General features: G+C 39.4%; 1 protein-coding gene across 6 annotated transcripts in view; it reads left to right on the top strand.

Annotated features, from left to right (window-relative positions):
* The window catches only part of bcar3 (BCAR3 adaptor protein, NSP family member), a 75,218-nt gene that overhangs the window by 42,618 nt on the left and 17,584 nt on the right, over positions 1-15,016 (top strand). For 4 of the 6 annotated variants that reach the window (XM_079669056.1, XM_079669055.1, XM_079669058.1 and 1 more), the window contains one exon: positions 5,869-5,911. In XM_079669056.1, the coding sequence (XP_079525182.1) occupies positions 5,869-5,911 (43 nt within the window). Of the gene's footprint in view, positions 1-5,868; positions 5,912-13,388; positions 13,952-15,016 lie in introns of those variants that run through there. The other 2 variants (XM_079669060.1, XM_079669059.1) reach the window with 1 other exon arrangement.

The raw sequence follows: 15,016 nt of genomic DNA, 5'->3' as shown, positions 1-15,016 counted from the left end.
CACACACACACACACACACACACACACACACACACACACACACACACACACACACACACACACACACACACACACACACACACACACCTCATCCCTCAACATGTCCTCCCATCTTTCTATCTCTAGTGTAGAGTTACAACAGACAGTATCTGATGTAGCCAGCTTTGTGTGTGTGTGTCTGTGTGTGCGTGTGTGTAGCCCCCAGCAGTTGGGTTACCTTTGTAGGTCAGGGTGTGGCGGGACAGATCACAGATTACTGTGAGCTCTTTGTCTGCTCTCTCCATCTTCTGCCTCCGTGCTGGATACATTTCATACACTGCTGACATACAGCAGCACAATTTGTCCAGGTCAAATTCAACCCGTGCAGGTGGCCAAATAATGAACAGCATCATTATCCCACTTTGGCTCATTTTTCATGGAGTTAGGGCACATGTATGGGGTTTTGAAATCAATCAATGGTATCTCTTACCGTCAAATGATGTTCCAATTCAGCTGTAAATGAGCTCAATGAGCTGAGAGTGACAAAGTGATACATCTTTTTCAGGCTGGGTTTTTATTTGGCAGGTGGGGGTTGTTCTTTATAATCAGCTAATATATAGCCTTACTTCAAACTGTCTGAAGATCAAATAGCAGCACTTGGTAATTACTAAATTACCCTACTAATGGCCTGACAACTACAAAAGAGACTTTGCTATGTCACTGACATAAATCCCACTGTGTCCAGATTTATGTTATCTCTTTGATTGAGGTTCTTGTTTCACATACTTACAATCATCTCCTTGGCCGTGAAAGGTTTTTAAAGATACATCATCATTTACATACAAATACTTGGAATAATAACCTATATAGCAACATTTCAGCTCATCTCAGGAGGTTAAAGCTTCAACAATTAAATGACATGTATAGAAAGATATTTGGTGAGCTTTTTTAATTATTTTGTAGTTCTTAAGTTTCTTTATGCAAAAAAACATACATTTTAGAATACAAAATAATGGAGATTTGCTGCTCTTCTCTGTTTTATATCATATTATACTCTGCATCGTTGGGTTTTGGACTAATGGAACAAGACATTTTAAAACATCACCTTTGGATATTTGGCTGATATTCACATTGATTTGCCCACCATTAATAAAAAAGATATCTGTACATTGATTAATAAAGAAAAATAATAGTTTGCAGTAATCAATAAGAAATGCTTTCCAATGGTTCTAAGTACATTTTCTCAAATCCAAGTTTCTTCTAAATAAAAGCCAATTTGCAAATAATACAGATGATTTGTACATTGTGTTTTCTAAAAAAACAAACATGTAAATGTTAAACATAGACCCTGGTGTTATTAAAGCAATGAGTAGCATAACTTCCCCCCAGCTCCTCTGTCGGCCCATATTGGAGTTTTCTATAAAAAGATAAGGGAGCCTAGCTCTAAAGTATGCAACCACTGGCCGGTCGGTCTTGACTTTCCATTCCTCATGCTGTCAGCTGACCTTTGACCCCTGACCTGATGTTGCACCGGCTTCAGATTGGTCAGTTTGTCTCTGTGTTGACCTCAGTGAACAGCTCAGCAGACCACCAGAGAGGAAAAGGGGGAGGAAGAAGGAGAGAGAGTGGGGGGAGGAGAGGAGAGGAAGTGTGTTGACACATGCCACTTTTCATTTTAGCAACATAAATAAGCTTATTTGTTACCCTTTTTAATTCTGCTTCTGCTGAATGAGTTTGGATTGACTTCTTCTGATGATCAACAGCGTTTACACTATATTCTCTTTTGAATTGTAAAAGATGGTATTGAACTAACATTCCTACCTTGTTCATACCTGTTGATGTATTGCTCTTGTAACAGCCCTGACCAACTGAGGGACAGAACCAGCAGGCTGCTTTAGTGCTGCAAATAAAAACCAGACTTTTAGCATCTTGATGTGTTTCAAAGTCGTAATACACACTGACTCTAACAGGGCTTTTCACACTTGGACAATACACTTTCAAAAGATTTCAATATGCACACTGAATTAACTAAACTGCATGTATCATGCAGAGATCACCATGATGTTTCTATTACGGCTTTATTTCTTCCACCCATAGCTCCTAAATGAAAGATCCAAAAACCACGGCTACAAGTGACGTAATTCTGATTGATAGTCAGCTTCAATCAAAACAATAATAAATATAAACGGAGGGAAAATCCATAACATCCTCTGCATAATAAAATAACACTTATTATTTCATTATAATATAAGGTAAATAAGCTTCAACATCCCACATTCACTTCTTTCATTTACTTAATTGTAAAACATCAACTTCCAAAACAATACAGTTAGCATAGCAGGTACGGATGTGTATAGTCTGGATTGGAATCACAAATCAATTTTCCCCTTAGTGTGCGGATCTTAATATGAAAACACACTGACCTCTGTAGGCCGCCTGCAGCCCCTGCATGTTGCTCACTCTCTCCTACACACACACACACACACACACACACACACACACACACACACACACACACACACACACACACACACACACACACACACACACACACACACACACACACACACACACACACACACACACACACACACACACACACACACACACACACACACACACACACACACACACACACACACACACACATCGTGAAGTCAGTCACTGAAGCCAGTTGTGGCCGTGCTGAGAGTTGTGTGGTGAAGCGCAAAGAACAACAGTAGCCAGAAAAAGACTGTGGCTCCTGCTGCCCTCCCTGTACTTGTATTTGTTCACTTGCTTCCACTCTTTCTGCCTTTTTGACATTGTGGTCTTAGAAGCAGAAAAAAAAAGCGTCTGATGCTGTTTCAGCAAAAAAAAGGCAAAGTTAGCTGTGGTCAGCTTGTTTAGTCTGGAATGCGTGGCCATCTCACTCTGACTTTACTTTGTTTCAGATTGTTAGTGCTGCAATCAGCCTTACTTAACGCTATCAGGGAAGAATATAGAAGTAAAAAACATCCGTTAAGACGCTGGGCGGAGACCTCATCCTACATCTGGCTAACAACCTGGGTTTAACAGTTTTAACACTGAATCTCCATCATCTCCAGGGCTGCTGCTCTGTTTGTGAGCCTGACCTGTTGACCTCCCTCAGGGAAAACAAATCTGGATTTTCCCTCAGTTGTAGCACATTCAACTGCAGGAGGGTTCATATGGGTGTTGTCTGGAATGTGGTGATTCTCCATGCACCCACCTCTGACCATGGAGCCAGCGCACGGTTACGGTGGGCAGGTGGTTTGAGTGGTAAAGATTTGGGGACAATCAGAGGTCCAGCTTACCACTGACTCCTAAAAACCAACACATATTGCTACGGTACTTTTGTGTCAAACTGAATGTCTGATTTAAGTTTAGATTTTAGACCACAGACACTTCCTGTCTTCTTCTTCCTCATTCTCTTCCTGCTCTTCTTCACTATATCCTTCCTCTTTTTGCAGTGGTGATTTTTAAGCAGTTTAGCTCCGAGAAGCTGTCACTGATCATAATTCAACCATTCCTTTTTCTTAAAGACAATAATTATTGCTATTTTCAGATGTCATATGTTTAGCCAAATTAAATTGGACAATATAAGGTTTTAATTCCACTGAGATTACATCATTATTATCATGAATATCCTCAGATGAGTGGATTGGCAAAACTGTCTAACTCTTGAGAAAGAGGTGAAAAACAGAGCCTGATTTGAAAGTGAAAGATAAAACTGACTCACATAATCAATTATGATAACCCTATTTAAGATCAATCACTTAAAGGGTAATCACGATTCAAAAGTGTTTCCAACCTTTTTTTTTTTACAAAATACAACAATGATCATGAAATGAAAACCACATATATATAATTTCATATTATCCTATGCCTTGTCCAAATGCCTTTGCCAAATGCATATTGCCTTTCAAGTTCATAAAATAACAATAAGGCACAAACAAAAATGACATTCACTATTAACAGTTCATCAAATAACTGTAAACTGATTACATTTTGATAAATGAGATAGTCTTTACTTTCAGCTGTTATAATAGATACCTACTTAGAATTTATTTTTCTTTAAATGGCTTATTGTAATTTATCAGATTTTTGAAAAACAACTAAATTGTGAAATAGAGGGTGATCTGCAGCACTTTCAACTTTCTATCGCTCCAGGCACAATCAGACAACAGCTCAGCCAACAGCTGATCTTCCCTCTGCTGTGGGGTAGCCTCAGTGTAGAGTTGTGCTGATACTTTGTGATGGGGGGGGGGGGGGGGGGGGTCAGGATATGTTGGATTAGGGATGTTTAGACCTGGAACAGGATCATTTGAATATACTGCATCTCCTCGTCCCTGCAAAGGGAAATTGGCTGAGGGTGATTGAGAGTCCTGAGCATTCTCATTCTATGAATAATAACTACACATTGTTGTGAATGGAGGCTTCTGTTTAGTTACATAAGTTAATCCCACCTCATTATCTGGGGCCATATTAAACTGAGAGGGCTTAGAGCTAAACATATTTGGTTTGGTAAGCAATGGACTGTGCTAATATTCCCGTGGGAACAGCAATGTAGGCTTAAGGGATTTAAACTACCAACCTTGCTAACATTGTGGGGGATTTGAGTTAATTACCTCTTCACTGATCCTCTGACATAAGCCTCCTGTCGAGAGAGAGCTACATTTATACGCTCAAGTACCAATATCGAGGGAGAGAAATGGAAATAATGAGCTGTGCTTGAGTCAGATATTCTGTTAAGAACTGCTGGTCAAAACTAAATACTTAAATAATGTTTTATGTGTATTCTGACCTTTAAACTAAAATGTGTAATAACAGCCAATGAAAGTCCAACAAGATCATGTAGAAAACTGCTGTCGGATGTTTTTAAAGATGACATATTATGCTCATATTCAGATTAATAATCGTATTTTGTGCCTTTGTTGAAAAAGCTCTTTATTTTTCTCATATGCCTGTGTTGCAGCACCTCTTTTCACCCTCTGTCTGAAACCAGAGCCCAGTCTGCTCTGATTGGTTAGTTAGCTGGAGCTGTCAAGGACCTTGGCCTATCACGTACAATGTGTAGGGAGCGCTAGCCAAGTGTTACATAGTGATGTCACTATGTTGCGGAAGTAAATAAAGGAGTCCAATCGAGGCATTTCCCTCTGGAGGGAATTTGGGGATTTGCAGACCATTTACATGCACTACAAACTTTCAAACAAACTCCAGGAAAGGGAACAACAAAAAGCATAATAGGGCCCCTTTAAGTTATCAAAGACAATGCAAAAGGAGAAAAATGAAAGAAATGTGTGTGCTCTTACCTCCCTGTGAATTTGTCAGTAGACTCTCAAGGATAGGCGTGTGGCTGCGATGTGTGTTATGGTGGGGGAGGAGTGAGGGAGGGGGGCCAAGAGAGGCAGGCAGTAAGTGAACATGTTTACCGCTGACTGAGAGACAGACAGTAGAAGGACAGAGAGAGTCTAAGATTGAAAGCAGTTCAGTGTGAAGTCTTGTTTCTCTGGACGTCTTTTCTTTTAGATTAAAAACAGTGAGATCTGGACAGCATTACAGGTCACTGTACAGAAGCCTTACAGTGCAGCTGTACCTTCTTTGTCTATCGTATGGCTGATATGGCATCATGTTTGGACCTGTGACACCCATTTGGATCTTTTAAAAAAACCTCCACTGAACTTAATCATCTCCAAAAACAGCTGATCAGTGTCTGATCTCCTAACGAGGCAGCTTCAGCACCAGTCAGGGTCCCACTTGGACTTAACAGTACTAGTTTATTTGTAATAGGAACTCCAGAGAGGAACTGAAGCTCAACAGCGAGTAGTTTGGGTCCAGGAGCAAGATGTGTTCACTAAACAGGTCCATGTCTCTGTCTATGTTCCCCAGGGAGCCTGCTGCCGGCCTGGATGCCACGGTGGACTATGTCAAGGTAGGAACAGCAAATCTGCCTGTTTGTTTTTTTACAGAATATCAAAAAAAGCTGCTGTTGCTGCTGCTACCATTAGAACTGCAGAAAAGACGTGTATCACTGTGGTTTTAATCATGCAAACACTACCACTATAAAGTCATATTTCTCATTAAAAAAACAGGATTTTTGATTAAAACTTTGCTTGTGAGACATATGATATTGTATTCACTTTTAGTGGTGGTGCAAAGTTATATGGCATTTAAAGATATCTCTTGGTTGGCTGTACAAAAAGTGAATGCCAATGTATCGCACAGTATGTTGGACCTTTCATTCATTCATTACACACAATACAATCATTATAAGCAATATATAGAATACACAGTCTAGGATACAATATGACTGATAAGGCACATGCATACAAATATTGCTTATACAAACCTATCCTACTATCAATTTGAGCTACCTTACAAATAATACAAATTATTCACAATTGTAACAATCAAAAAGAGCTTATGAAACAATGTTTTGAAAAACACAAGAGTTAAAAATGCTTAACTGTTCCATGACACTAATAATGAAAAAATGAAAAATCTTCTTTTCTTTATGTTGCTTTTTATATGGTAAACATACCAAACAAATCTTGAATTAAAGTATGTATACAGTCTGACAGTGACTTTGTTGTATACATAACAATTTACTATAATTTCAATATACTCAATAATTACATTTCATGCATTAGATTTTATGAACACGCATTTGTGTGATCATAAAAAATGAGCCCTATTAAAGCTGTGGAATAAGTAATACTATTAAAATGTAAAGCATTCCACTCTGTTGTAAAAATGACTGCAACTCTAAACTAAATACTTCTTTCGTCAAGATGTTGATTAGATACACACAGTTGAAATCATTTGGTAAAGAGTCAAACAAATTGTATTGAATCCATCCCAATCAGCGTCTATAATTTGAATAAAACAAAAAGTGAATCCAATTACCCCTACAAGGAAAACACTCCTCTAAATCATATGTCTGCCACTGCTTTGGCTGCAACACTGTTATACATCATACTCACACATACACACCACCTGAGACCCGTTTCAAAAGAGGTGATGACAGAGAGATGAGCATTCTTTTATCACCATATAATCTAGCTGACCGATGATGTGCTCTACTGTGTTTCTCTTTCTGTTCATTCATGTTATACTCACACTGCACAGCTTATGCGCAATCTAACTAAATACATGTACACAAAGGACCTGGGGCCTGGTATCAAATGTAAAGGGGCTCTATATGCTCATTTTCAGGTTTCATATTTGTATGTTGTGCTTCTACTGTGACATGTGTCCATGCTTTAATGTTCAGAAAGTTCTTTATTTGTCTCAGACTGCCTGTGCTGCAGCACCTCTTTCCACCCTCTGTCTGAAACCAGAGTCCAATCTGCTCTGATTGGTCAGCTGGCCGGCTCTGTTGCGATTGGTCAACTGTAGAGATGTCCCATCCCTTTAGCCTATCACGAACATTGTATTGGAGCGCTGGCCATTAGAAGCGCAATTGTCACATAGTGATGTCACTGTGTCACTGAAGTAAACAAAGGAGTCCAATGGAGGAATGTTAGCCTTTGCCGGCCATGTACACGCACAAAAATCAATATAACAAACTACAGGGAAGGTAAATCCCAAGAAAGCATTATGGGGCCTCTTTAATACCTTTTGAATACAAACATAAGGCTTCCTACATTACTCTCACAATATGTTTATGAAGTATACAAAGGATTAACAACATTTACAAGGCATACTGTTATTTTTCTTTGAATTAGACATTTTTAAATGTTACATTTATATTCCGAAATATAAGTTATTAAAAAGGGATTGTTAATGACATTTTGCAGAAATTCAGTATTTTGTATGCTGCTAAAACTGAACATACTTGAATGCTACAACGTACAATGTACAATCTTATATTATCTTGGAGAGTAAAGCACGGATAGTTCAAAATGTTCCTATGTACAGTATAAATCACCTTCATGGACCTGGTCATCACAAAGTGAAGCAGACTATGAGATCTTGTGTCTCTCATATGATCTTATTTTGATCTGAAAACCATATTTTTTAAAGCTATATTATACAGTAGGTCTAAAGTCTAAAGTAAGTCTAAAGCAGCACTACACTGAGATAGTGCTTTCTAATTCTTCTCTCTGTAACCCTTTATATTATCCCCTCTTTTTAACCCCCTAAAACCATCCATCACTGCTTTCCATCTCTTAGCTCACACGTTTGGATGCTGACACCTCGGTCCGAAAAGCAAACTCTGGGTCCTTCCCACGAGAACATATGGGAGCTAACCACACACACACAAATACACAAACACCACTTGTGTGTATTCCTTTGGCCAAATTAGGTTTGTGTGTGCATGTGTGTGTGTGTGTGTGTGTGTGTGTGTGTGTGTGTGTGTGTGTGTGTGTGTGTGTGTGTGTGTGTGTGTGTGTGTGTGTGTGTGTGTGTGTGTGTGTGTGTGTGTGTGTGTGTGTGTGTGTGTGTGTGTGTGTGCGTGCGTGCGTGCGTGCGTGCGTGCGTGCGTGCGTGCGTGCGTGCGTGCGTGCGTGCGTGCGTGCGTGCGTGCGTGCGTGCGTGCGTGCGTGCGTGCGTGCGTGCGTGCGTGTGTGTGTGTGCGCCGACCGCAAATGGAGCTACTGTGTCCGAGGTATTATATAATAAGTGTGAAAGAGTGTAGCTGTCAGCTGTGGTACTCCAGGTGTGTTTGCATTTCCACTGTGGATGGAAACATGCACAGACTGCAGCAGGCAGTGCATGTGTTGTGGAAAGGTCAAAAGTACGTAAACTGTGCAGTGAGCCTTGCCTTAATCAGTTTGATCTGGACATTGATTATGTCCAGTATAAGTGTGTAGGATATATATATATATATATATGGATGTTCCAGTCAAATCATATAAAGATATCCTTCTTGTCTGATTTTAAGACTATTCCCGGAGATGTTAAATGGCTGAATTCTACTGTTGGATGTTTTATAGTTACTCTTAGTGAGGGAAATCAGCTAACGTCTTTGAGAACAGTTCAATACGAACCATAAATACTAAAATAAAAAGAAGAGAATACAGTAGAAACAAATATAAGAACTAGTGTATATTGGACAGCTATACCGATGACTAGATTCTGATTTGCATAAAGTTTAGTTTTGTATAGATAAAGTATAATCACAATGCAAGGAACTATTAATGATTGGCTTCCTGCATTGTTAAATTAACAAAATGCAAAAACACGACTGTGGCGTTTTATCCTGCAAAAGAAAAAGCAATAAACATACTGAAATGTTACTAAGTGTTTGGATATTTTAGGATAAACGCACAAGTCTCTAACACATGTATAGTAATGTGTTGCATGACCTATCACCTACTCACGTTATCTGACAGGCAGGAAAACATGCAGTACAGCGCAGTCCTGTAGCTACATTTGGCTGGATTACAAAACAGTCAGGTCTGTGTGAGGAATTAGGAAGAAGGATTGGTACAAAGTTCCCACAGGAGGAAAAGTCACAGAGAAAGGATTGTTCTATTCTGCCGCAGTACATTGAGCAACATCTTTATTGTGAAGAGTGCTGAAAACCTGTCCTCCATAAATACAAATATTTCTGCAAAACTTTGACCATTTCTTTACATTCATCATCAGAACTTAAGGTATTTAAGCTACTTTTTCTACTTTTTTGTTCACTCTCTACAGTAAGAAACAAACCAAATAAAACAATGATGTTCACTCATATTGCCATCACAGTTAATCATATGAACAAAGTGCTGACAAAACAGATTGTCTGAAGGTTGGAGTGTTTAAATCTTGAAAATGAATACCTAAGTTTTTCTTTTTTTTTTTAAAGAAAGGTGAAGGGATTTAGTGCAAAATGCACTATTTAAAAAAGAAAGTTGTTTATAAAGCCATCTGGTAAAATAGGAAGTAGTATAATGCACAATTTCCTCCACGTTCTTTAATAGCAAATTGACTGACTTTGAAAGTCTGAAAAGGTAAGAAAGAAACTCGTTCTCTAAAGGACTTTCACTCTTTTGTACTTCCTCTTCATTACCATTCTGTCTTTGAGTTGAAAACATCAAATTGAATTAAGTCTACCATCATGAAAGAGCATTGAGAAACAACAATGTTCTGTCTGTCCGCGTGTGTATGTGTTCGTGCGGTCTTGCAATTGATTTCAACTCTCAAAGTGAAAGGCACTTAACAGCTTACAGTACACACACATCCACTCATAGTTAAGTGATCCAAACATCAGTCAAAGTGTTTACTGACTCATATTCATTCATGAAATAGTTCATCTCTGAAAGGGCTGAGGTGGTACCCTCTAGTGGTCAGATGCAGGTGCTGCAGTGTGAGACCCTGTAACAGTAAGTGCATAAGGATTCAGTTACAGCAGTTTGACACTCATCAGGATCATCACATCAGTTAGCAACGAGCCAGTTAAAGAAACCAGACAGCTAGTCAACTGTTCAGCCTGCGGGTGCGTCTGCCTGCCAGTCAATGAGCTACACAGCTGGTCAATCTTTCACTGTGTTGGCCTGTACACACAGCAGGCGGCCGGCCAGACAACCAGCAGCTCGCTACAGGGAATTAATAAAGATTATTCCTGTTGGGAACTCATCACTCATCAGTTCCTGAATTATTATTGGGATTTTGTTCTGATTTATCACGTATTATGTATTTCAGGCAGTTCTTGTAACAGTTAGACACAACATGAAGAAACGTTGTATTAGTTTTACATTTAGAGACTTGAATTTAGCATCAATACACTGTAACACTTTCAAAGTTATAAAAACCAATGAACTGCCACTGAGAGCCTTTTATTCTATCGGCTGTATCACCCATTTAAAACCAGACAAAGGGTGCCACTCGAGTTAATGGGCTGAGTTTAATCTGGGTCAGTCAGACTATAGATCATGAGTCATGATGTAAACCATGTCAGTCTCGTGTCAATATATAAAAACAGATCATGACATGCTTTTAATACATCATGACTTTGAATGATTTGCATCCCAACAGTTTGCTGGGTCTATAATGAAGACTAAATAATTAAAACTATACTTAAAACCCAAACAAACGTGAATTTTCTCAATGGTTCATGAAGTCCGTATTCTCGTGCAAGCTTTTATTTATTGCTTTATCTAAAGTGTACAATTATCTTTGAAGCAGTTTGAATCTTGTATCTGACTCTAAACTACAAAGTCCTACATTTTCTTTCTCTTTTTTAGCCGCACTAAAAGGTACTGGACCCACTGACTGCACACATTTTTACTGACGTTGTATAGAGGCGTCACGATGCTAAAATCAATATGACTGCCACCAAGACAGTCCATTAGTGACAGATGACCCATCGCCAAAACTCACCCAGGGGCCGGACAGCAGTGCCTGATATTTATTCTCTGACATTAGATAATGATGGGAGCTGAATCACTGTCATAGAAGGACACTGATGCTAAAACTTCATGCTATTCCTATCAAACAAACATCCTGTCAGTGTCATGGAATCTGATGATGTATTTAAAGCCACCTGCTTGTAGAATATTTACCTTATTTTGAGAGTGTAGCACAAAAGATGACGTTTAACGTAAAAATTCTGCAGTACACATTTGTTAACAGAAAGATTGCTTTGCTGTGTTCTTTATCTCTATTTGTACTTAGAAATTGTGAGAAATAGGTAATAGGGATGATCATAAATTGCTTTTATATTTGTCGGTCAGTCCATCACTATATCTGAGCAGTTGGTGGATGGATTGCCATTATATCATCATAAACAGAGTATGATTTCCCCTTTGCTTTTTAAGTGTCAGATCATTGTTTGTTTCGTTTAAAAGGTTTTGAACCATTTTAACTTTTTCTATTGAATCTTTAAACCTCCCTGTTTGTATGGGATACTTGTTGCTCTGCTCTCTTTTGTCCAGTTGACAGAAACAAAAAAACAGATAGAAAAACATAGAATCTTGTTGTTTTTCCAAAGCATTCTTGGTGTGACGGATGTGTGTATTTTAAGGTGGAAATGTAGCCTAGCTGGTGATTTGGGGCTGCTGTGGTTGGCTGTGTGTGTGTGTGTGTGTGTGTGTGTGTGTGTGTGTGTGTGTGTGTGTGTGTGTGTGTGTGTGTGTGTGTGTGTGTGTGTGTGTGTGTGTGTGTGTGTGTGTGTGTGTGTGTGTGTGTGTGTGTGTGTGTGTGTGTGTGTGTGTGTGTGTGTGTGTGTGTGTGTGTGTGTGTGTGTGTGTGTGTGTGTGTGTGTGTTGCCCCTGGGAATGTTCTACATGTATTTCCTCCGTGGATCTTCAGAGAGTTCAAACTGTAATTAGTGGCTCCATTTCCTGCGGCAGAATATTCCTTTAACTGGTTGCTCTTGGTGTGTCACCCTCAGTGTGTGTTTGTGTCTTTGTTGATGTAAGTGACTGTTTTTGTATACTTTGTGTACACTTGTGTCTCTTCTGTATACAAATGCTTGCCTTTTGTCCTTTTCTGTGCACACTGAGTGTGTATGCAAGTCCTGTGGCACGTAACTAGTGAGTGTGTAATTGCTTGGCGGTCATTAAGTAACACAAATGGCCAGCTATTTATCATCACTCTACAATACTAACAACTAACACACACACACACACACACACACACACACACACACACACACACACACACACACACACACACACACACACACACACACACACACACACACACACACACACACACACACACACACACACACACACACCTGATTCTTTCCTCTTGTCTAGACAATAATGCAGCATTTTAGATTAGTATACACAACAACGACTGCACTTGCCATTAAATGTTTTAAATGGTAATTGTCATGGTCTGGCAGCTATTTCTTCAGAAGAAATCTTGAAAGGAAGTAAAGTATTTCCAGTTGTTTGTGATAAATAGTAGGTGTTTTGAGAGAGAGATAAAAGAATCATGGCTAACAGTCAAACAAAAGACTTAAACTCCATAAAGATGAGGTCAAAAGTCAAATCAGTGCTGAACGCCCTGTTTGATTGACTTGTGAACTCTAGCAAGTGCAGAATCTCCACAGCAATGATGGTTAGACGGATAAGACTGGAATAAAAAAAGAACAGATTGAGGATGAAAAATGTATTTTCCGTTGATTAATCACTTTTCGTTTTAAAGTAAAAATGCAACAAAAGAAATCTCCAGTTTCAGCTTCTCAAATATGAATACAATTAATCTTACTTTAACAACTTTGGGTTTTGACTGCTGGTTGGACAAACCCAAAACTATTGAATATATCAACTTATGCTTTGAAAAAATGTAGATGTTTCACAATACTAGGACATTTTATAGGATGGTTATTTTTATCCCAAGATGCAAACTATCTGAAACCAGGATAAACAATTGTCACAGAAAATTAAATGTAGGTCAGACAATATATTAGATGCACATGTTAACTATGTATTTAGTTGTACATATGTAGTTATTATATATTCTTCCATTCATGTGTTTTCATCTCTAGAGACTTTGCCTGTGTGCCACTCCCAGTTAAAAGACATATCATTGGCTGACAGCAGACCACATGGGTCCTTCTCTCTTTCATATGGAGCTATGGGGGCGGGGCCAGAGTGTGAGAAAGGATCTCCGGAGCTGAGTGAAGTGGAGGGCTCACTCTGCAGGGGACTGTGGAGGAAAGGGATTACAACAGTGGACATGTCGATGGGGGCGTTGGGAGCTGCAGAATCTGACTTTACTCTACTTTATTTACATCACCTACAACTACACTTCAAATAGTTTAGTCCAGTTTAGTTTTTGTAACTCTGTGATGGAAGTTTTTCTTGGAAGAAGACATTGGGAATGGTTAATGGACTTGACTGTGATTAGGCTTTGTGTGTGTAGATAGGGTGACTAGAGCTGCATAGTGCCTACAGGTGAAGACTGCAGGTAGCTTTACTGTCTTTGAATTTAAGAAAAGTTAACAAGGATGTCGGAGCGATGCAACCTCAAGAACCTGACAGCAGCTCTGTGTTGCTTCTACCACAAGAACTCTGTCATCTCTGCAAAGGTGAGAGCAAGTCTAAAATGTTGTGTAGTATGGTTTGTGTGGGACCTTTATGCCAAGCATGAACACTGGGCTTTTATTACTCGGACCAGACGCTCTCATAAATGACCGACTGTGTGTGTGTGTGTGTGTGTGTGTGTGTGTGTGTGTGTGTGTGTGTGTGTGTGTGTGTGTGTGTGTGTGTGTGTGTGTGTGTGTGTGTGTGTGTGTGTGTGTGTGTGTGTGTGTGTGTGTGTGTGTGTGTGTGTGTGTGTGTGTGTGTGTGTGTGTGTGTGTGTGTGTGTGTGTGTGTGTGTGTGTGTGTGTGTGTGTGTGTGTGTGTGTGTGTGTGTGTGTGTGTGTGTGTGTGTGTGTGTGTGTGTGTGTGTGTGTGTGTGTGTGTTACAGCTGGCTTCATCCATAACCAGTGCTGGCTGACAGGATGATATTCCTCAGGAGATGATACATTACTAACTTGTGACGCTGCTTCATGACGTCAGGGAGCTGTATGAATGCCATTTAGTTGATTGGATGGCGCGAGCAGCATAGCAGGCAGAGGTGACGGGGTTTGTCCCTCTGTAGATCAGCCAGGAGATCATCAGGTCTGTGCATCCTGGAGCATTTTGACACTGGCTGTTAAGATGTGCCTGGATAAAGAAAAACATGATGTGCAATGTGAATGTGGAAGAGTAGAGTGATCACATCCTGTCCACAGTCAGACAGATGACCATCACGTTTGCAGTTTTGTTTCATTTCATTTTGTGCAACTTTGCTTAAGTGCTCTTTAGCTTTAAGTCATTTTCATCCTGAGACATTACGCACGTATTAGTCAAGGAAAAGGGAATACAATCTATACTCAAACATAAAAATGCACCAATAAGACAATCAATAGTTGACGATATATATATTATTTTCAACCATGACCAAATTCAAGTTAAACATAATAGACTTAGGAACTACCTTCCAGCAGCACCATCCATTCATGCTTTTTTTATTTGATAGGCAGAATGCAATTTTAATATTAGTTTATATAAAGAGCACGAAGCTGATGGGCTGCACATCAGAGCTTAGAGCTATTGCCCTTTTCAT

This window comes from Notothenia rossii (assembly GCF_949606895.1).
Source record: "Notothenia rossii genome assembly, chromosome: 1".
Lineage (NCBI taxonomy): Eukaryota > Metazoa > Chordata > Actinopteri > Perciformes > Nototheniidae > Notothenia > Notothenia rossii.
Note: the sequence above shows the minus strand (reverse complement) of the source record. Positions and strands in the feature narration are given on the sequence as shown.